The sequence below is a fragment of the Thamnophis sirtalis genome, unplaced genomic scaffold (genome assembly GCF_051295495.1).
Source record: "Thamnophis sirtalis isolate CommonGarterSnake01/CBP01778 unplaced genomic scaffold, rThaSir2_p1.2 scaffold_8, whole genome shotgun sequence".
Taxonomy (NCBI): domain Eukaryota; kingdom Metazoa; phylum Chordata; class Lepidosauria; order Squamata; family Natricidae; genus Thamnophis; species Thamnophis sirtalis.
Window position 1 is genome coordinate 15686929 of NW_028261388.1, and position 21862 is coordinate 15708790.

The 21862-nt window shown below is 41.6% G+C and overlaps 1 protein-coding gene across 1 annotated transcript; it reads right to left on the bottom strand.

Moving 5' to 3' along the window:
- Positions 1–11468: 11468 nt before the first annotated feature.
- LOC148044302 (matrix metalloproteinase-18-like) lies at positions 11469–20596 on the bottom strand. The gene is made up of 6 exons (XM_087722075.1): positions 20399–20596; positions 18454–18671; positions 18207–18352; positions 16359–16484; positions 15411–15572; positions 11469–11974 (listed from the first exon to the last, which is right to left on the bottom strand). The coding sequence occupies exons 1-6, from the start codon at positions 20543–20545 to the stop codon at positions 11961–11963; spliced, it is 813 nt and encodes a 270-aa protein (XP_087578201.1). The 5' UTR covers positions 20546–20596; the 3' UTR covers positions 11469–11960.
- Between the last annotated feature and the right edge of the window lie 1266 nt (positions 20597–21862).

Below are 21862 nucleotides of genomic sequence, written 5' to 3' on the forward strand. Positions count from 1 at the left end.
CTTTATGGCATTTTAAATCCATATTTCTGAAATACTCTTGTTCAAGTATCAACAATTTAAAATATTATTGGGAAACATAGTTTGACACCTGTTTGTTTCTCCTTCTTGACATTTCCACTGAAGTCATATCAGTCTGAGAGGTATCTTCAATTATTTCCCCCTTCCATTTTTTTCTTCAATCCCCTAAACCAGTGGTCACCAACCTTGGCAACTTTAAGACCTGTGGACTTCAACTCCCAGAGTTCCTCAGCCAGCTTTGCTTTTCAGTTGCCAAGGTTGGAGACCACTGCCCTAAACCACAGGCTAAAGGGAAGTTGACTTTTCTAAATTCAGCCCAGAACAGTTGGGTTGACCCAATGTGGTTTGACTTGCCCAATCTTTTTTTGTTTTCCTCAAAGACTCAGCATTTTAATATGCAATTTTGGAGTTATTTTCTTTTTCCCTTTTGTTGTTTTGTGAGTGTCATTTAATTTTAAAATGAGATTGTCAGCTGCCCTAAAGCCCTTGGGATTAAACAGCATGCAAATGAAGTATACAATTAAACAAGCATTGTTTTCTATGAAGAGTTGCAGAGACCTTGTACGCAGAGAAATAAAAAGCAAAGGAACCGTTCACAGGTTATGTTTCTGATTTAAAAGAGTAGAAAGAGTTATAGTTTGTAAAAGCAGCTATGGCGCATTGCCTATCATCATCATCATCATCATCATTATCATCATCTCCTTTTAATGACCACATAATCCCTTGCAGGGTGGAATCTGGGCAACTGAACAGCAAATTTTCAGTTTCTGCTGAAATTGCTATTTAATTTATAATTCAATAGATCACTATAAAAACTACTTATAAAAATAGTTTGGGGAGTGTACCATTGTAAAGTTTACCATGTGTGAATACAGCTTAGTTATAGGTGAATGTTGGAAGTCAAGAATTATAATGATTGTTACCTAGTAAGATTTGATTGCTTATTTGTACACTATGACTATAGCATTAAGTGTTGTACGTTATGATTCGTGAGAAATGTATCTTTTCTTTTATGTTTCAAAGAGAGCATATGCACCAAATTCCTTGTGTGTCCAATTACACTTGGCCAATAAAGAATTCTATTCTATTCTATTCTATTCTATTCTATTCTATTCTATTCTATTCTATTCTATTCTATTCTATTCTATTCTATTCTATTCTATTCTATTCTATTCTATTCTATTCTATTCTATTCTATGTTCTGCTCTGCTCTGCTCTGCTCTATTCTATTCTATTCTATTCTATGTTCTGCTCTGCTCTGCTCTGCTCTATTCTATTCTATTCTATTCTATTCTATTCTATTTAAAAGTACAAAGCTGCCAGTTGTCTAAACTGAATGATGGACTTCAAAATAATTGAAGGTTCATGGGAAACTAGATAGAAACCATCTTCTTTTGTTAGTTTCAAGCTGACTCTAACACAAGACACACATGCCAAAACAGTATTGCTTATATGACTTAGACTACCCAAACAGCGAAGAAGTGTTTAACCGCAAAGTCTTCTGAGCTTGGGAAATTCTCTTTCTATCACTTAAGAAGGGGAAGTAATTTTGCACCATTCTGCGATGTCTCTTTTTGAAAGTGAAAGGCAAACAGATCACCATTAATTGATTACTAAACTGTTTCATGAATTGACCCATTTGCTTTAAGTCTTGTATGAAGCCATTAAAATTCCACCATGGTGATCATTGAAATTCCATAGTGATGAATTCTACTCATTTTCCCTTCACCACAACATGGTTGCCAAGTTCATATTTTCCCTTGAAAGGTATTGATTCATGCATACAGGGCCATTCGTAGTGAATGTTGTGCCCCGCCAGCAGCCAGCAGAGCTGGCAGTGGATTCAGACAGTGAGGAGGTTGGGGAGGAACATGGGCCAGTCCTAGAATCTGGGGAAGGCTCTGACAAGGGCTCTGTGTTGGAGGCAGAGAGGGGGTCAAAGTCATATGCCAGCTATTAGTTGCCTTCAGAGTCAGACATCAGTGAGGCAGACGAACAGCTGGAGCCTGTTCCCAGTGCGCATATGCAGAGTTGCCAGATGAAGGGAACAGCCAAGGAACAAGGGTTGACTTGGGAGTAAGGCCACAGGTGGATGGTGAATGGCCCCTCCCATAGGGAATAATAGAGGAGCGAAAGGGGAGTGGAGTTTGCAGGAGACAATTAGTTCATTCCTGTATTCTTGCCCACTATTGTGGCATCTGAAAGATATCTGCCTGGCCACTCTCCAAGCCTGATAAAGGTTGGTAATTGTGAATTATTTTGAAAGACTATGGGAGAGGAAAGACTTTGCTGGAGAGGAATTCATTGTAAATTAAATAAAAGGGGTTTATTGAGATGAGTTCTCAGATTCATGCTGCTGGGAAGCCTAGGTCAGAATAGTGAAATTCAGGCTTTTTTTGCTCAAAGGGCTTCAACTAGCATCATGTTCTAGGGTCCTCTGGTACCATGGGGCTTTTAAAGGTTTTGTCTTTGGTTAACTTCAGATTCAGAGAAAATACTAAGAAGAAAGTTTTATCCAATCTGGAACTCAGGCAGGTGGCTTCTGATGGATAGAAACACCTGACTCATCATATCTCACGGTTCCTGAAATAGCAATAGCAATAGCAATAGCAATAGCACTTATATACCACTTTACAGTGCTTTACAGCCCTCTCTAAGCAGTTTACAGAATCAGCATATTTGTCCCCAACAATCTGGTTCCTCATTTTACCCACCACAGAAGGATGGAAGGCTGAGTCAACCTTGAGCCTGGTGAGATTTCAACTGCCAAATTGCAGGCAGATGGCAGTCAGCAAAAGTAGCCTGCAGTACTGCACTCTAACCACTGCGCCACCGTGACTCATGAAAAAGAAATGCTTTTTTTCCCCTCCTGAAGACACAGCACTGTAGCATGTTGGTCCCATCTCACTTCTCTTTGGAACATACAGATGAGAGGCTTTCTTGTCACAAGCAGTTTTGGAAATTCAAGGATGAGGTCGCATACTCCTGCATACTTTCTCAAAAATTAAGAAATGAAAAACAAAACCCAGCGCTGGTGTGTTTTATGGTATTTACAAACTTTGGACTGCAATGAGCAATCCACTGCGGATAGAAATTACAGTATGGTACGCTGGTTTAACTGCTGCAGATGGGAAGGCACTACATAAAGTGATCAATTCGGCAGAAGAAACCATCGGTTGTCCTCTAACACATTGGATGACATCACCAGGTCTCGCTGTTTTAGCAGAGTAAGGAAGATACTCAGAGATGATTCACACCCTGGTTAGTGTCTCTTCGCATCGAAGCATAGCCAGCCGAACAAAGAGGTTTAAAAATAGTTACTATCCTTGGGCTATCAGACTCTTAAACACAACCACAATCATTCCATGCACACACTATGACTAGTTTTTCTTTTGCTTTCTCCCCTCCCCCCCCAATTACTTGCATAGGGATTATGCTTTATACTCTTTATGTTGTTTGTATTATTGTCATGGATTGCACCAGTGAGGCTAAAACCAATTTTGTTGTATACATGATGTACAATGACAATAAAGGTTATACCGAATGGCTAGATCCCAAGTTCTGAATAACTGATTTATACAACATGAATCCATGAATCATGCATGAGAAGTGGCAGATATCTTTCCCAGAGGAATCATGAGATGAAATAGGTGGAAGAAATATTTTGAGAAATATTTTAAAAAAGGGCAGGATTAAATATTTCCCCTTAAGAAGAAATACAAATCTTAAGGGAGACAGAAGCTCAGAGCCCCAGCTCCCTGCCCCCCCCCCGCAAGCAAATACTGAGCTGGGGCAGCTTTAGAAATACAGATTTGATAATCCATTACTGCCTGCAGCAAGGTCTGGCTCTGAACAAAGGTAGGGTTAGCCTTCAGCCCAGTGGTGGGATTCAAATAATTTAACAACTGGTTCTCTGCCCTAATGTCCAGCTGGGTAGGTGGGGCTCGGTGGTCATGTGACTGGGTGGGCATGGCCAACTCAACGTTACTCACATCGATAGGCGCTTTACCTTAGCTGTTACAATGTAATGAGGGTTAACCGGAGAGGTAGTTTCTGTTAGCAAGGCAATAAAGATTAGGCTAGAAACAACACCAGAATGTTTCCTTCCTGCCTTCCTTACAGGATTAGCCCTGTAAAGTGGGGGGAAACAAAAGGAGATTTCTTCCAACAACCGGTTTTCTGAACTGCTTAGAAAGTTGACAACCGGTTCTCCCGAATAGGTGTGAACCGGCTGAATCCCACCACTGCTTCAGCCATAATAGGTATTGCCCAACAATCCCCTTCAGCAGACCAAGCTTCAACCAAGCTTGGCTTAAAGCTATCTATGACCCCTACAATAGCCAATAGAATACATTTTCTTGCCCAGGAACAGGAAGTTCAAGTGCAAAGCCCAATAGAGGCTATAAATACCCCTCTCTCTCAACTCCATGTGTTCAGCTACACCAGGACCATGTGCTTGGTGGTCCTGTTCACCATTAAACCCTCTTTCCAATCAGCCGCCATGTTTCCAGTTTCTCCCTGTTCGGAACTGAACCAGATGGATATTTCTTCCAACACTTCCACCAATAGAAAAAGCTCTTCACTTCATAAGGGATCAGCTCTGCATTGAACCAATGAAATAAAACTTACCCAATTAATTCCTTGTTTGCTTGTTGACTGCTTTTTCCTAAGTGGCCTCAAGGTTACTTCATTGAAGTCCTATAAAAAAGGCAAACCAGGCATCAGAACGGGAGCAGCAAAATGGAGTCAGAAACAAGAGTTGGGAAAGCAAAAAAAAAAAAAATATGGGGTGTTGATTATGATAAAATCCATGAAAAGGATTTTGGAAACAGGATGGGTAGTTCTGCCGTTAGAATACAAAGTAGTTATACTAGCATGGTACAACTGATTTACTGATCTGTCCCCCAGATAATTGATTCACTTTTGTCTGCAAGAAGGTTACCTTCTAATCATTTCCAAGGTAACTGAGATGTTGTCACTGCCTTCTTCTTTTAACCTTTTCCTTCTTGGGAAGAAGGACAATATATACACCATTGGATTAAAGAAGGGAATTTTTCCTTTTCTCATTTCTGCCTCATACTACAGTTTTACACAAAACTAAGATCATGGCATCTGGCCCTCTCAATCCCTGGCAAATACGTAGAAGGGGAAGAAATGGAGGTAGTGAAAGATTATATTTTCCTGGGCTACAAGATCACTGCAGATTGGGACTGCAGCAGAGGTGGGTTGCTCCTGGTTTGGCCTGGGTCGCAGAACTGGCAGTGACTCAGGCTGGCCATGCCCCTGAACCGGTTCCCTGGTCTCTTCTGCTGTTGCATGTTGTTGCACGCACAGAACAATTTACAGTCAACTGTGCATGTGTGAGCAACATGCGACATGCATGCAAAGTGCGCGTGCAGCAAACCGGTACCAACTGGTACAGGAACCCACCCCTGGACTGTAGCCAAAAAATTAAAAGATGGTTGCTCCTGGGGAGGAAAGCCCTGACCAATCTAGACAGCATACTAAAAAGCAGAGACATCACCCTGCCAACAAAAGTGCATATAGTCAAGGCTATGGTTTTGCCAGTTGCAATGTATGCCTATGAAAGTTGGACAACACAGAAGGCTGAGCACCAAAGAATTGAGACCTTTGAACTATGGTGCTGGAGAAGACTCCTGCAAGTCCCTTGGACAGCAAGGTGATCAAACCGGTCAGTCCTAGAGGAGATCAACCCTGACTGCTCTTTAGAGGGAGGACTCACTGGAGGACTTACTGGAGAAGAGCCTCATGCTGGGAAAGATGGAGGGCAAAAGGAGAAGAGGACGACAGAGAGTAAGGTGGCTGGATGGAGTCACCAAAGAAATTGGTGTGAGCTTAAATGGACTCCGGGGGATGGTAGAGGACAGGAAGGTCTGGAGGAACATTGTCCATGGGGTTGCGATGGGTAGGACACGACTTTGCAACTAACAACAACAAATACAGCTTTGGGGTGATTAGCAATAGCAATAGCAGTAGACTTATATACCGCTTCATAGGCCTTTCAGGCCTCTCTAAGCGGTTTACAGAGAGTCAGCATATTGCCCCCAACAATCTGGGTCCTCATTTTTACCCACCTCGGAAGGATGGAAGGCTGAGTCAACCCTGAGCCGGTGAGATTTGAACCGCTGACCTGCTGATCTAGCAGTAGCCTGCAGTGCTGCATTTAACCACTGCGCCACCTTGGCTCTTGAAAACTTAGTAAAGTAAAGTAACAAACACAAAGGCTCTCCTTTTCATCTCTGAGACATGATTTCATGCTGAGGAGTAAATAGAATTGACTCATTCTGAAGTATTTCACATGTCACGAAAGGAATTAGTTGAAAGGACATGAAAGGAAGTTGACCAGGACAAGACGGGGGTATGTCTATATATCTAAAGCACTCTGCACTAGGTAATTGTGTTTTCTTTTGTGTGCGTGAGTTGGTGCACCTTCCACGCCCAGTGACTCAGTTCTAATTTAATGATGTAAGCGAGCAACTCAAGATTGAAGCAAACGTCTCACAATTCATGAGCAATCAGGAACTGGGTTCTTTTATGCTCATCTGATATGAGGCAGACATATCCACTATTTCCTTCTTGGTTGTTGTCTGAGTCCATGGCTTTCATGCTGGAGCTTATTTAGCACCAGAAGGGTAAAAAAAGAAAAAGAAAAAAAAAGATTTCAGATTTCAGATTTAATTTATTTGTATGCCGCCCTTCTCCGGGAGGGACTCAGGGCGGCGAACAACTCAAAAGGGGAAAGGGGATACAAACACAATACATATAATTAAAATACACAAGAGTCATACGGCCATACAAGTCGAGAGGGGAGGGGAACTCATCAACCCCAGGCCTGCCGGCACAGCCAGGTTTTGACGGCTTTCCGGAAGGCCTGGAGAGGGGTGAGGGTCCGAATCTCCGTGGGGAGTTCATTCCAAAGGGCCGGAGCTGCAACAGAGAAGGCCCTCCCCTGGGTAGTAGCCAGATGGCATTGGCTGGTAGACGGAACCCGGAGGAGGCCGACCCTGTGCGATCTAACGGGTCTGTGGGAGGTAATTGGCAGAAGGCGGTCTCTCAAGTACCCAGGTCCAATACCATGAAGGGCTTTATAAGTTACGACTAGCACTTTGAAGCGTATCCGGAGACCGATCGGTAACCAGTGCAGCTCGCGGAGGATAGGTGTAACGTGGGTGTACCGAGGTGCACCCACAATCACTCGCGCGGCTGCATTCTGGACGAGTTGTAGTCTCCGAATACTCTTCAAAGGCTGCCCCATGTAGAGCGCATTGGAGTAGTCCAGTCTTGAGGTCACGAGGGCATGAGTGACTGTCGCGAGTGCCTCCCGGTTCAGATCAAGTCAAGATAGTAGCCACGATAGAAGCCTTATCACTTTTTCTATGCATATGAAAGAGCCATGGCAGTGCAGTGGTTAGAACAGTGTTTCTCAACCTTGACAACTTGAAGTCCTGTGGACTTCAACTCCCAGAATCCCCCAGCCAGCATAGCATAGCTGGCTGGGGGATTCTAGGAGTTGAAGTCCACAGGACTTCAAGTTGTCAAGGTTGAGAAACACTGGATTAGAATACAGTATTGAGGCTAACTCTGCTGACTGTCAGCAGTTTGATCCTGACTGACTGAAGGTTGACTCAGCCTTCCAAGGTTGGTAAAATGTGGACCCAGATTGTTGGGGGCGATATGCCGAGTCTGTAAACTGCTTAGACAGGGCTGTAAAGCACTGTGAAGTGGTATATACCGTATTTCCCTGAAAATAAGACAGGGTCTTATTTTCTTTTGACCCCCAAAATAAGCGCTTGGCCTTATTTTCGGGAAGGTCTTATTATTTTTGAGGTGCAGGAAGCAGCGAACGTGGTCACCTCATGGCTGCTGCTGTGTTGCAATATTTTCGATGACGGCTTATTTTTAGGAGAGGGATTATTTTAGCGCATGCCCTCAAAAGCCCGATTGGGCTTATTATCCAGGAAGGTCTTCTTTTTTGGGAAACAGAGTAAGCCTAAGTGCTATTGCTACGTGTGCCTCCCTATCTAAGAAATTTAGGAACTGGGGGCAGAAATTCTCTGATCTGCTAATATCAGATATATGATCATCATTCTGATCATCTTTTATCAGCCCCCAAACCCCTCCACAATTATTGGCATTTTTCCGGCAATTAAACTCCACATATATATGAAAGGTGCCCATTTGACAAAGCTATCCTAAAGTTACCCAGGATACATTTCTGTATTTCCATATCTAAAACAAAGAGGAAAAAAACAATATAAGAGTGAAGAGTAGATGTGTCTATGACCCCGTTAGAGTGATCAATAGTCAACCCATGAAAAACTTGATACAATAAAGCATATAACACCTTAAGTTGAAATGAAAGGTCAACTACAACCAGTTTCAACTGTTTCAGAACAGGATGAATTGGCCAGTGATTATCACCCTTTGACGTGACTATGAGGCCAGATATCTTGATTCTTTTGACACTCCACAGAATCATTTTCCACCATGTGAAACAGTTCTCTAAAACTGGCCTTGCCATTTCATAGCATCTTTCTGAATTCTCACAGGTAATATTCTTCCAACTTTTCATTACTTTATCTTGATGTTAGTTCTGTTGGATCTGGTACATGCATTAGAAGACCCAAGTATAATCGATAACTTGTCATATATAAACTATCCTTTGCAATAAAGCATATTTATGCATTCATGGAGACAGATATACATGTAAAATAAAGACCCTTAACATGACAGGTAGGGACTATTTTTTGGTCTGGAAATAATAATTAGGAGAAGACATTGATGATCTTTTGAGCAAATCTCCATAATGTTATTCTTTGTGAAGCACTTCTTATTCAAAATCAATGTTTGTATTATTTCTGTGCTTTGCTTCCATTAATTTCAGATTATTTTTACCTTTATGGATTTCTTTCTTCTTCCATGTTAAGTTTATGCTAAACACATCCAAACCAACTAGTTTAAGCAACCAGAAAATCGGCTTAAGAAAAATAAAAAGATTTGGGGGATCCTTCAGCTAAACCTGGAGTGTATTTTAAACAGATGCATCCTGTTTAACGTATTGTGCTAAATCAAAACACACCTGGTTTCTCAAACAGCAGGAAGATCAGATAAACCAATATGTTATATGGATACGTGGCCAAATTTCACAAGCCTCACGAGATCTTGAATATCTTGCTCCTGATGTTTGTAAGACAAACATTGAGATCATTGTGAGATGAAAAAAAGGAAGACAAGCAACAAAACGTGTCCAGTCATTAATCCTATGACTTTTCTTGTGCCTTTCATATTGGCATGCAATTGTTTCTCAACCTCACCAACTTGAAAATGGGTGGACAACAACTCCCAGAATTGCTCAGTCAGCCATGCTGGCTGCAGAATTCTGGGAATTGAAGTACACACATCTTCACATTGCTGAGAAACACTGGCATGCAGCACTGGCAGTGTTTGTTCACAATGGCAATATTCATGTGATTGCAGTTAGCAGTAGGCATCTATGAGCAACTAACTCTCTTGAGTTTGGGTGATCTTGCAAAACTAATACTTTCTCTCTCCCCTTAAGGTGTGTCACAGGCACAGCGGTGCTTTGCTAATTTCCCCATTTAAAAAGTAAGGAAAGTATTGGAAAAACAAGAGGACCATCATATGCTGATACTATTACAAATAAAATTACTACAAACAGCCTAGATAAAATTATTACTTACTAGACTACTCATGCCCCATTGAGTCATCATTTTAGAGAGATTTCCTTACCTAAACCGAAAAACATTATGACCAAGGGAGGACAAAAATGCAGTGGGAACAGGAGTGACTTTCAATTTTTCCTGCCAACTTCCCTACTTAGTTCCCCCGTGGGAGTCTGGCAGGAATCATAAATCCCTTTCCCTTTCCTTCTCTTCCCTTCCCTTCCCTTCCCTTCCCTTCCCTCCCCTCCCCTCCCCATCCATCCCTTCCCTCCCCTTCCCATCCCATCCTAACCTATCCCATCCTAGTAGGCAAGTAAGTGGCTGCTATTAGGTGGGTAAGGGAGTGAGGGATTGTAAGACTGTTTGGGAAGCTATTATGAGCCATGGTGGCACAGTGGCTAGAATGCAATATTGCAGGCTACTTCTGCTGACTGCTGGCTGCCTGCAGTTTGGCAGATCGAATCTCACCAGGCTCAGGGTTGATTCAGCCTTCCTTCCTTCCTTCCTTCCTTCCTTCCTTCCTTCCTTCCTTCCTTCCTTCCTTCCTTCCTTCCTTCCTTCCTTCCTTCCTTCCTTCCTTCCTTCCTTCCTTCCTTCCTTCCTTCCAAGGTGGGTAAAATGAGGATCCAGATTGTTGGGGGCAAGAGGCTGACTCTGTAAAACTGCTTAGAGAGGGCTATAAAGCACTGTAAAGCAGCATATAAATAAGTGCTATTGCTATTATGAAATGTTGAAAATGAAAATTATGCTGATTGCAGCAATAACCTGGCAATGCAGAAGAAGCCGGTAAACACTGATACAGTTACAGGTTCCCAAATTTCATTCCCTCGGCAGTCCTGGGTACTAAATTTTGGACATATTCTGTAAATTAGCCGATATTAGCTTCTCTATGATACACCATTTTGCCAAGTCAAAAGCTCATAACAATGAAGTTTTAGTAGTATATAGATTATCTGCTTGCCTATGTTTGAGATTTTGACACATGCTCAGTGCAAAGTAGAAATCATCTTGCTCTCCAGTTTGGATGGGATTAGAAAAATCCTACCAGATCTTTTCTGAGTGATATTCTCAGTTTCATAGAAGCAAGGAAAGCAAGTTTGGGAAAAACCTTTGGGATCATCTAGTCTAGCCCCCTGAATTGGAGGGTATTTGAAAGTCAGCCTCCTTGGAGAAATTGACAATTGCTTTGCCAAATTCGTTCGCCTTTCCCTTGAACATGCCAGAAAAGCTCTATCACTCATGTCTTGGATTAAACACACACACAGCTTCCCAGTACGGATCAGTGGTGGGTTCCGGATCCCGTTCCAACCAGTACAGTTGGAACGGGCCCGGCGTCACTCACATGGGCATGCATGCGTCATACTTGCCTGCAACACCTCCGCAAGCCTCCGTGACGTTCCAGCTGCTTGGCGGAGCATTGCGCAGGCGCCGTACATGCCATGCACGTGCGCAGAAGCGCCAAAAGTTTAAAGGACAGGTAAGGATCTCGGGCGGGTAGGTGGGCCCTCCGGAGCACCATATTGGAATGGTACCCGGTGCTCCAGGCAGGCTCCGGTACTCCTGTACCTGCAACCCACCACTGGTACAGATAAAGACCCAAGTTGAGGAGAAAGGAAAAACTGATTCAGACACAAATTCACACACATGTATGCAAAGATAACACCCACTTCTGCATTGATCAGACTTTCATAGACTTCATTACACACAGAAGAAAATACAAATGTTTCCCGCGACCACAACACATGAAAGGGTTGGATTATTTATTAGCTATGCATAGGTACATTTCCCAAAGCATCTCCAGTGGCTTACAAAAAAATAAAAATAACAAGGAATTATTGCAAGGAAAATAACTAGATCCCCAAATTAATCACTGAGAGGTGGAATCTGACATACATCAATCTCCAAAGACTTTCTGGTACAGCCAGATCTTGGCAAGAAGGTTGGTGCTGGTTTGATGTTGGATGACACACTGATTCCAAGTGAATCTACAGTGCATTCTACAGAACGTGCACACTTTGCAGTTGGTAATCTGTATCTTGAATTGGACCAGGAAGCTAAACAACAACCGATGTTGCTTCTCTAACAAAGAACAGTTCACTAGTCTTTCCCCATTATTAAGCAGGCAACCAAACTTTTGCTGTTTTTACTATGCTATAAACTTAGCTGAAATAATGATGCAATCTGTGCAAAATATAAATTCTTCCATGCCATTTAAATGCAGTGGGTTTTGCAATGGTTTCACTTCCTGTGTCCTAGAAAAGAAAAAGAAGGATATTGTTAAAGGGAGTGAAAAAATAAATAAATATGAATGTCTGAACAAATAGGATAAACACACAATATATCACAGAAGTGAGTACACCCCCTCACATTTTGTAAATATTTAAATATATATATTCCACGTGACAACACTGAAGAAATGATACTTGGGGCTACAATGTAAAATAGTGAGTATGCAGCTTGTATAACAGTGTGAATGTGCTGTCTCCTCAAAATATACTGTAGGTACACAGCTGTTTTTCCAGAGCAGATTTGCTCAGTAAAAAGAAGAGTACCGTATTTTTCGGAGTATAAGACACACCTTTTTCCCCTCAAAAAAGAGGCTGAAAATCTGGGTGCGTCTTATACAATGAATACAGCATTTTTTGCCTCCCGAAACCCTGCCCCCTTCACCAAAATGGCCATGCATAGCCTTTAGGAAGCTTTCAGAGTGCTCCTGGGGGCTGGGGAGGGCAGAAATGAGCAAACAACGAGCTGTTTTTTTGCTCAATTTTGCTCCCCAGCCTCCGGGAGCACTCTATAAGCCTCCTAAAGACTATTTATGGCCTTTTTTTGAAAAAAACAAAAACAAAAAAAACCCAGGCCCATTTTCGTGAAAAATGGGCCATTTTTGGGAGGGCTGCAGAGTGCAAAATTTTTTTTTTTAAATTTCCCTCTTCAAAATCTTGGTGCATCTTATACTCTGGTGTGTTTTATACTCTGAAAAATACGGTAACTTCTTTTGGTCCACTATAATAGGCTGGTTAGGACAGAATCAGGAAACAAATAAATCCATGGTGGGCTGTTATCTTGGAAACCTGCTGCCAACCTTACTGTGGGGAATCAGGGAGATGAGTTTGAAGAAATAGGCAAGGACTGCCATATAAGCAAAAGGGGCTGAAACATTCTTGAAAACTGGGAAACAAGACAATATCAGAAAAACATGACTGGCTCTTCCCTGAATCTTTGGTGTATAAGAGGAAGAGGAGAGAAACAGAATGAGGATATTTGGAGCTGGCTGTGTGACATCCTAAGGCCGTGATGGCAAACCTATGGCAAGCATACCATAGGTGGAATGCAGAGCCCGCTCTGTGGGCACATGCCTCATTGCCAGCTGCTCTTCTGGTTTCTGGCATGCCAGCCAGCTGGTCTTTGTGGGCGCTGGAGTGCTGGAAAATGGCCCCAAAAACCAGCCTGAAAACGGGCCAAAAATGCCGCAAAAACAGGCATGTGCACCATGGCCACCTGGTCTTCCGGTGCTCTGGCACACACATGCACGTATGCATGCACACATATGCACACCCATTTCAGTTTGGGCATTCAGTGCTGAAATGGTTTGCCATCTCTGTCCTAAGATGATGGTGAAGCTACCAAGTTTTTGGTTTATGGTTTTATAATTATTGGGTTTTATTGTTGTCGTGAGCTACCCAGAGTTTAAGATGGGTGTCCAGACAAATCTTTTAAGTGAATAAAATTGGAAAGTCTACGTCTGTTAGGGCTTGAAAATGCCAGTAGTCATTGTAAATGAGTTGAATACTGGGCCCTATCTAATAAGATGACATTCAACGTAGAGAAAAGTAAGGTTTGAACTTTGGCAAGAAAAACCAAACAGGCACAGATTAGGTGAAGCTTGGCTCAATAGCAGTAACTGCGAGAAGGATCTTGGAGTCTAGTGGACAATCACTTAAACATAATCCTAGGCTGGACCCTTGGGACTGGCGTCCCCTTGGGTATATCCAGCCGAAACAGCTTCCGTGGATCGCCATGACTTTCCATGGAAGTCGCCTATACCCACGTTGGGTGAAGAGGCGTCGAGTGAGTGAGTGAGTGAATCCTAGGCTGCATTAATAGAGGGATAGAATCAAGAACATGTGAAGTATTAATGCCGCTTTATAAAGCAGTTAGACTTATATACCGCTTCATAGGGCTTTCAGCCCTCTCTAAGCGGTTTACAGAGTCAGCATATTGCCCCCAACAACAATCCGGGTCCTCATTTTACCCACCTTGGAAGGATGGAAGGCTGAGTCAACCTTGAGCCGGTGAGATTAGAACTGCTGAACTGCAGATAACAGTCAGCTGAAGTGGCCTGCAGTACTGCACCCTAACCACTGCGCCACCTCGGCTCTTAAAGCCTTAGTAAGAAACATTAGATGAAAACTAATGAAGATGAGAATAAGCCTAGAACTAAGGAGAATATTCCTAATGTCGAGAACAATTAACCAGTGGAATGGCATGCCTTCAGAAGTTGAGGTGCTGCACCATGGGGGCTTTTAAGAGGAGATTGGAAAATTCTTTGAAATGGTATAGGGTATCCTCCTTGAGCATGGGTTGGGCTAGATAGAAGATCTCCAAGATCACTTTCAAATTATTTTCTTACTTAGATAAACAGCAGCTTCCTGACACTTCCAGATGCTACCTCAACGACTGATAGCAACAGGAGAAACGAGAGATCTCTCTTGCGAGGCCCCTTCCTCTGATTTTCCCCCCCTGAAATATCACTTACCTGACAGTAGTCAACCCATCACAGTATCTGAACTGGAACTTGCAACATAAAAATGGTGTGGCAGGTAGTTATTTGGTCCTCCTTTTTGCTCATCTCTTATCCTTTATGGGCTGTACTTTTTCAATTGTAAGGCAATGAGCAGGGACAACTGATATTTATAACTCTGTTTTGTTTCATAGTGTTTTTCCTCCATTATGGTATGGAGAAAACTAAATTCAGTGAAAAAGCCAACCAATATGCGTGCAGAGTAATGAGTGGCTAAATTGTTGGGCTTTGACTGCCGTTTAAGTCCCCTTTCATCCACAGATTTCAGGAGATGGTTCCCATCTGCTTACTTTCTCTTAGCCCTAATTATAAATTGCAACAGTATTTTGGAGACAAAATGAAATTAGGGTAAACCTCCCCTTGCAAGACACCATGCACTCCAACAGAAAAAGCAGGCTAGAATATTTTGTATGTGTGTACCAGTTAAAGGTGCCCTCCCAGGGGTGGGTTTCTCGCCCCGTTCCAACCGAACCGGCGCACGTGTGTGGCGTCCTCGTGCACGCGTGCGGCATGTGCGTGCACACGCACGGCGCACACATGCGTACTAGCGTCTGTGCGATGCTCCAGCTGCTCCTGGAGGATCATGCAGGTGCTGTATGCGTCCTGCGCATGCGTGGAAGCGCAGAATTCATCAAAACTGGGTAAGGAGCGGGCGCGGGCGCGCGGGCGCTCGCAGGTGCGGGGGGGGGCTTCGCCGTTCCCGGAAGTTACTTACTTCCGGGTTCAGCGACCAACCGGTTCGCAGGGACCGCCGCGAACCGGTTGAAACCCAGCCCTGCCTCCAGCCAACAAGAGCACCCATTAGAACATGAGTAGAGCCAAAGATTGAAGAGCAATTAAAATGTTCTTCACCATAAGAATTAGAAACTTCATACCATCCTTACCATATAATCTCTGGATTCTTTGTCTGTCGTTATCTGGGAGACGGAAGTAACGTGGGTTTGTGTAACTATAGGTTGGGAACATCAAAGCGCCAGGGACATTAGTATGGGAAAGTCCTAAAGCATGACCAAATTCATGGGCAGCAACAAGGAACAGGTTGACCTCTAAAACAAAAGAGAAGAAAAACGTGTCAATTAGCAGAAACTGATATATGGCCACCTATATCCCAAGGCTACACTTACTGCCTTGTCAGGGCTAGAACTCCATTTGACTCTCATAACAGGGGCCAGGGCAACAATAAAATTGGATTTAATCTAAGTATAATATAAAATATACAGTAATTTATATTCCCAGTTGTAGAAACACTACAGTTGAGCGGTTCTACCACAAAACCGCGGACGACAAAATCGCGGTCAACGAAAGCGCGTATGTGACGTCATCACAGCGCGACGAAAAAGATCGAAAAATGTAAAAATAAAGCTAAAACCTTCCCCTAACCCCCCCAAACGTAACCCTAAACCTAACCCTAAACCTAACCCTAAACCTAACCCTTAACGTAACGAAAAACCTAACGCTAACCCTTAACCTAACGCTAAACGTAACGCTAATGCTCTAACCCTAACCCTAACCCTTAACCTAACCCTAACCTTAGCCCTTAACCTAACCCTTACCTTTATGTGAATCGGCTTGCTGTAATTTAATTTTTATTTCAATTTTTCGATCTTTTTCGTCACGTTGTGATGACGTCACCTACGCGATTTCGTCGACCGCGCTTTTGTGGAACGCGCTTTTGACGGGTCATGCAGTTGAGGGACAAATATTTCAGAGGTCTTCAGATATCACCTGGTTGCTAAGTTGTGATTCATTGTTTATGACGTTAATGGTCTTGGCAATAATTTTCATTATAAAATAGATGAGCAATAACCTCAAATAGTTAATGAGTGACTTACGTCTGTCATACTCTGACCAGTGCTCTGCTTCATCAAAATGTGTATCTCCTCCAAGTCCTCGTCCAGGAAAGAAAGCATGAGCCAAAACATGTCCTTGGCCATCAAATGCCTTAGCATCATTGTGTGCTAAAATTGAAATATAACATATAAGCCATCAATGAATAAGATGGTAGGTTAGGAGCATTATGCTGCCATTTTCCTTACCCTTAAGTAAACCTATTTCCTTTTTTGGGGACTTTCACTATCCATATAATCATGCAATATGAAATATGGGCTCGTGGTGACAGTGATTTATTGATAACCTCTGGGTTAGGTACAAGACTTTCTGAGTTTAAATCATGACTCCAAACCATCTCTCATGGTGTGAATGATGGTTCAGGAGGGAGAGATAGGGAGATTGGAATGTTAACCAAACTAATTGTTTGGGAATCTTTCCCAAGCTACTTATTTGTTAATGAATACTGCATAATTTTGAAACAGAACAATATATCTAATTTATATTAACTAAGAGATGTTCCTCGATTAAAGATTTTCCCCTATGTTTATTATTTAAGGAGGAAGAAGGCCAATATTTCTTAGGAACATCATTATTCTCATCATTAATGCTTATTCAGATGCAAGAATCCAAGTAGATATCAGCAAACACTTACATAAATGGTAACTCTCTGCTTCTATCTAGTGGTCATTTGAATCTTGGCTAGCAGAATTATATAGCTAGTGATATGATCCAAATAGAGAACTCACAGAGAGGAGCAAGCAGTCTGAATCACAGCCATCAATCATTTCATACAACAAGAGAACATTGCAGTGATGTCAAAACAGCAATGATTTTTAAGCCTGGGCTAATATATCTGTGAAATGATCTGAAGAAATAGGGAAAAGGGAAGCCAGCATAGAACTGGAAAGACTCTTCAGTCATTGAAACAATCTCGTTGAATGATTACATAACCTTTGCTTCAACAGATGCAGGGAAATGGGATATCCCACCTCCCACCTCGGTAATTAATCACACTTATTGTTATTTATCTGGTGATGTGGTCAACAAAATCTGACTTCCTTCAACTTTGTGTGACATCCTTTTAGGTTTTTGAAAGATGTTCTCCCTCTTCTCAAGATGAAATATATCTCGTTCCATCAATATCTCCTCACAGGACAATTTTTAATTTTTTTACATCATCTCAGCAATTTTTCTGTGAACCTATTCCAGTTAGCAATAGTAATAGCATTTAGTCTTATATACTACCCCATAGTGCTTTACAGCACTCTCTGGGTGGTTTACAATGTAAGTATTATTTGCATATTGCTCCCAACAATCTGGGTTCACATTTTACCTCAGAAGGATGGAAGGCTGAGTTAACCTTGAGCCCTGTCAGAATCGAACTCCAGTCGATGGGCAGAGTTTGCCTGCAATGATGCATTCTGACCACTGCGCCACCCACTACTCTCTTTAGTTATCTGAATTTTTTTTTTAAAAAAGGAGTCTACTGCTGGATGACCATTTGAGATGGGGACTGACCAATAGGGATTAAAATAGAACTACTATTTCCCATGAATGATTTCAATTTAAGCTTCATCCCTTCTAGGGAGAAAGACACCTTCTAGTCCAGGGGTCTCCAACCTCGGCAAGTTTAAGACTTGTGGACTTCAACTCCCAGAATTCCTCATCCAGTTTTGGCCACTGAGGAATTCTGGGAGTTGAAGTCCACAAGTCTTAAACTTACCAAGGTTGGAGACCCCTTCAAGTCTAGTCAGCCTATGTGATCAGTGAAAGCAGAGAGGATTTAAACGATGCTTCAGAAAGAGACATATGCATATTTGAGAGCTGGTTGATTTGAGAGCTAGCCTTACCACCATGTGCAAAAAGTATTTCAATGTCAGCAGGCCTGTAAACCCTATGGAACCTTAGTGGAGTCACATCACTCCAAACACGGAATGCCTTTGCTATGGTGGCATCGACCAAACTTCTTGGCATATCCGGAGTGTAATTATTAATCCTTTGAGTAACAAAAGAATGACAAAATATTACTAAGCAAGAAATCATGTAACCAATACATTCTTTTTATTAAAAAACAAACCCCTTGAAATGGTAATTAACCTGTATGTGAGGACTCGTTTATTCCAGATACTTATTTGAAGCCTCTGTCTTTCCAAGTCATCTGCCATCCCACACCGAGGCTGTTGCATTACGTTTAATGTAGCTTTATCCATTTTCCCGGTGACATCCAAATGGAAGAATTTCTGCATTCCTCTGATCCGTTCTTGCAGGCTGCGGCCACCTTTATGATATGTTGGGAAGAATTTGTCCAGATAAACCTGGATTATGAAAAAGGGGGATCATAAATGTTTCATGCATCTTGTGTACCATGCTATTTCTCTGAATGCACAAAAAGGAATGCTTAATCTAGGTGGTGTACAGATAGCTTTGATTTACAATTAATTTAGTGATTGCTCACCATTACAACGTCACTGAAAAAAGTTACTTATGACTGTTTTTCACACTTACCACCATTGCTGCAGCCCCAGTGGTCACGTGATCAAAAACCAGTCACTTGGCAACTGTCATGTACTTACGTATCTCTATCCTGCTACAGACTTGATACTAATAAATGGTGCTGTATTTATTTACTCTGTACATTATATTGTACAGTCATTGGTGATTTCCCACCATTATCATCCTTTCCCACCAAACACTGCCAGTTTTCATTTGCTCTGATGGCTATCCTGCAAAGCAACAGCCAAACTTTAATTGATATCTTCAGGACAGATGCAATAGAGTCATCCAATAAGGATGCTGGGTGGGTAATTAGTAGAGTTATAAAATAGACATATCGTGTGAGCTGAGTGACCATATAAATTTGACAAATAAATAAATGAAAATTATGGAAGCCTGCTATAGAATTCTTTCAGCAACCGGTGGGAAGACCACTCAATCTTTGAGATTTTTTCCAGGTTTAAAGTTCTGGTTACCGTATTTTTCGGAGTATAAGACACACCTTTTTCTCTCAGAAAAGAGGCTGAAAATCTGGGTGTGTCTTATACACTGAACACAGCAGTTTTTGCCTCCCGAAACCCCTCCCCCTTCACCAAAGTGGCTGTACATAGCTTGCAGGAGGCTTTCAGAGTGCTCCGGGGAGATTGGGAGAACAGAAATGAGCAAAAATGGGCCTTTTTTTGCTCAATTTTGCCCCCCCCCCAAGTGCCCAGGAGCACTCTATAAGCTTCCTAATGCTCTTTTTTTGACAAAATTTGGGCCAGCTTTTGTGAAAAATGGGCTGATTTTTGCTCATTCCCCCCCCACAAGAATACCCCAAAAATGGGCTGTTTTGGGGAGGTTTGCAGAGTGCAAAAACTTCTTTTTTTAAATTTGCTTCTTCAAACCTTCAAATATGATATATGGTCCATTATCATGAGAACTAAAGTGAAGGCTGTTCTATTTTTAAGGGAATTGAACTGCCATTCCTTATTCCTGCTAAACTTGCCAATTTCTTAAATCACAGATTTATTTATTTATTTTGCTTTTGCCACAGTAAGCAATGGTCAATAGAAAGAAAAAGACTTGTGACATCATTAAAATAACTTCCCTTTCTTTCTCTATATCTCTGTCAGTGTTTTTGGAAATGCTTATGCTAAGTTGAAATGTCTATCATAGACTTTGTGTGTGTCTGTGTGTCTGTGTGTGTATGTATGTGTATGTGTATATGTATATACACACACACACACACATATATACATTCTATAAATGTACTTCAAAAACCACAATGGAAATAAGTTAAACGACAAGAGTCAGATGAAGATGGAAATATTTCATTAGGAAAGCAAGGGATAAGTCAGCACATGGATGGAATGCCATCATAGAAAGCAACAGGTATCAACTTGAGTAGCATGATGGAAAAAAAAGGCAATGCTATGGATGCAGACATAACACACTATGAATGCACAATACAGATTAATATTCCCTAAGTAAATAATTAGTTTAAAAATAATAAAATTCAGGATAGTAGCAAAATCCATACATCAGAAGAAGTTTTGATGGAACTTACTTGTAGACGTTTTGCATCTTCAGTACTTGGTCCATCTTCAGCACCTGGTCCATCTTCAGCACCTGGTTCATCTTCAGCACCGGGATCTATTGGGATAGCAAATAAAGAAGGCAGAAAAATTGTGGCACAGATCAGGATGTACTTCATAATGACCCTAATTGCAAACTCAGTGCTAAAGGAGAAGATTTTGGCTCTGTGATGCTTGCCACCCAAAGGACCACATGCTGTATTTATAGCGATTTATACCCATAGGTTTTGCCGCTAGTTCCTTAGTGACTCATTCTATTGCACTGTCTGTGGTTTTGTGAATTTATGCAATATTTTAAACAGTTTATGTAATATTTTAAACAATCCTACAGTAGATGAAAACCTCACCCAGCACTAATGCCAGCCCACTCAGGAAGCCATCTACATCATTCTTGTATTACTCTGCTTTACGACACTACAAACACAGAAAAACTGACTTCCTTGAGCTAGAGATATTTCTTTTTTAGGAAGAAATGCATTGAGCTCTCTGAGTCCAACCTACTTCACAAGATAATTGTTGTGGTGGTGGAAATACAAGACAGGAACATTGAAGAAACATTACTAGGAAAGGAAGGGGCTGAAATCATCACAGACTGGCTGCAATGATTACAAGATGGCAGCCAGAAAGATTAAATTTTGATAGTCATAGGTAAACATATTTATTATGGTATCGGACTCAGGTTTGTGTGAGATAAAGAAACTAGTATAGGACCAGGGCCCACTTAGTTGGCCTACTATGATTTTCTACTTTGTATCTATAAACAAAGAGAATATTGCAAAGGTAATATAAGTAATGTAATGGGATTATTCAGTTTCACTTTTTCTCACTTTCATTTTTTTTTAAATATCAGTGTCAATTCTACTCCTGAGGTATTATTTCATTGCTAAGCAGCTTAAAGCAGTTGTCAAATAAAAACAAATCTTTTAATTGAATGAAATAAAAACAAATCAAATTATTTTTTGTCATTCTTCACTGGCCTCCCTGATTAAACGTCTTCTAAGCATCCATTTTTTTTTAATCTGATTGCCACAGAACAAGCGATGACCTCATGGAAATCCATGGGGAAATATAATGAAAGACAAGATGCAGCTCCTGATTATGAAACTCTGACCCTTCTCTGTATTAACATGTATTGTTTTACATCAGGGATGTCCAAACTTGGGAACTTGAAGACTTGTCGACTTCAATTCCTTCAACTGTGACCCTTCTCTGTATTAACATGTATTGTTATATATTAGGGTTGTCCAAACTGGGGAACTTTAAGACTTGTGGACTTCAACTCCTAGAATTCCCCAGCCAGCTATGGAATTCTGGGAGTTGAAGTCCACAAGTCTTAAAGTTCCCAAGTTTGGACACTCTTGTTCTACATGATCATGTTAGAAAATTAAATATTGGAAGCCTTCTGATTTGTGAACAACTAAATGCCTTTGGATTGC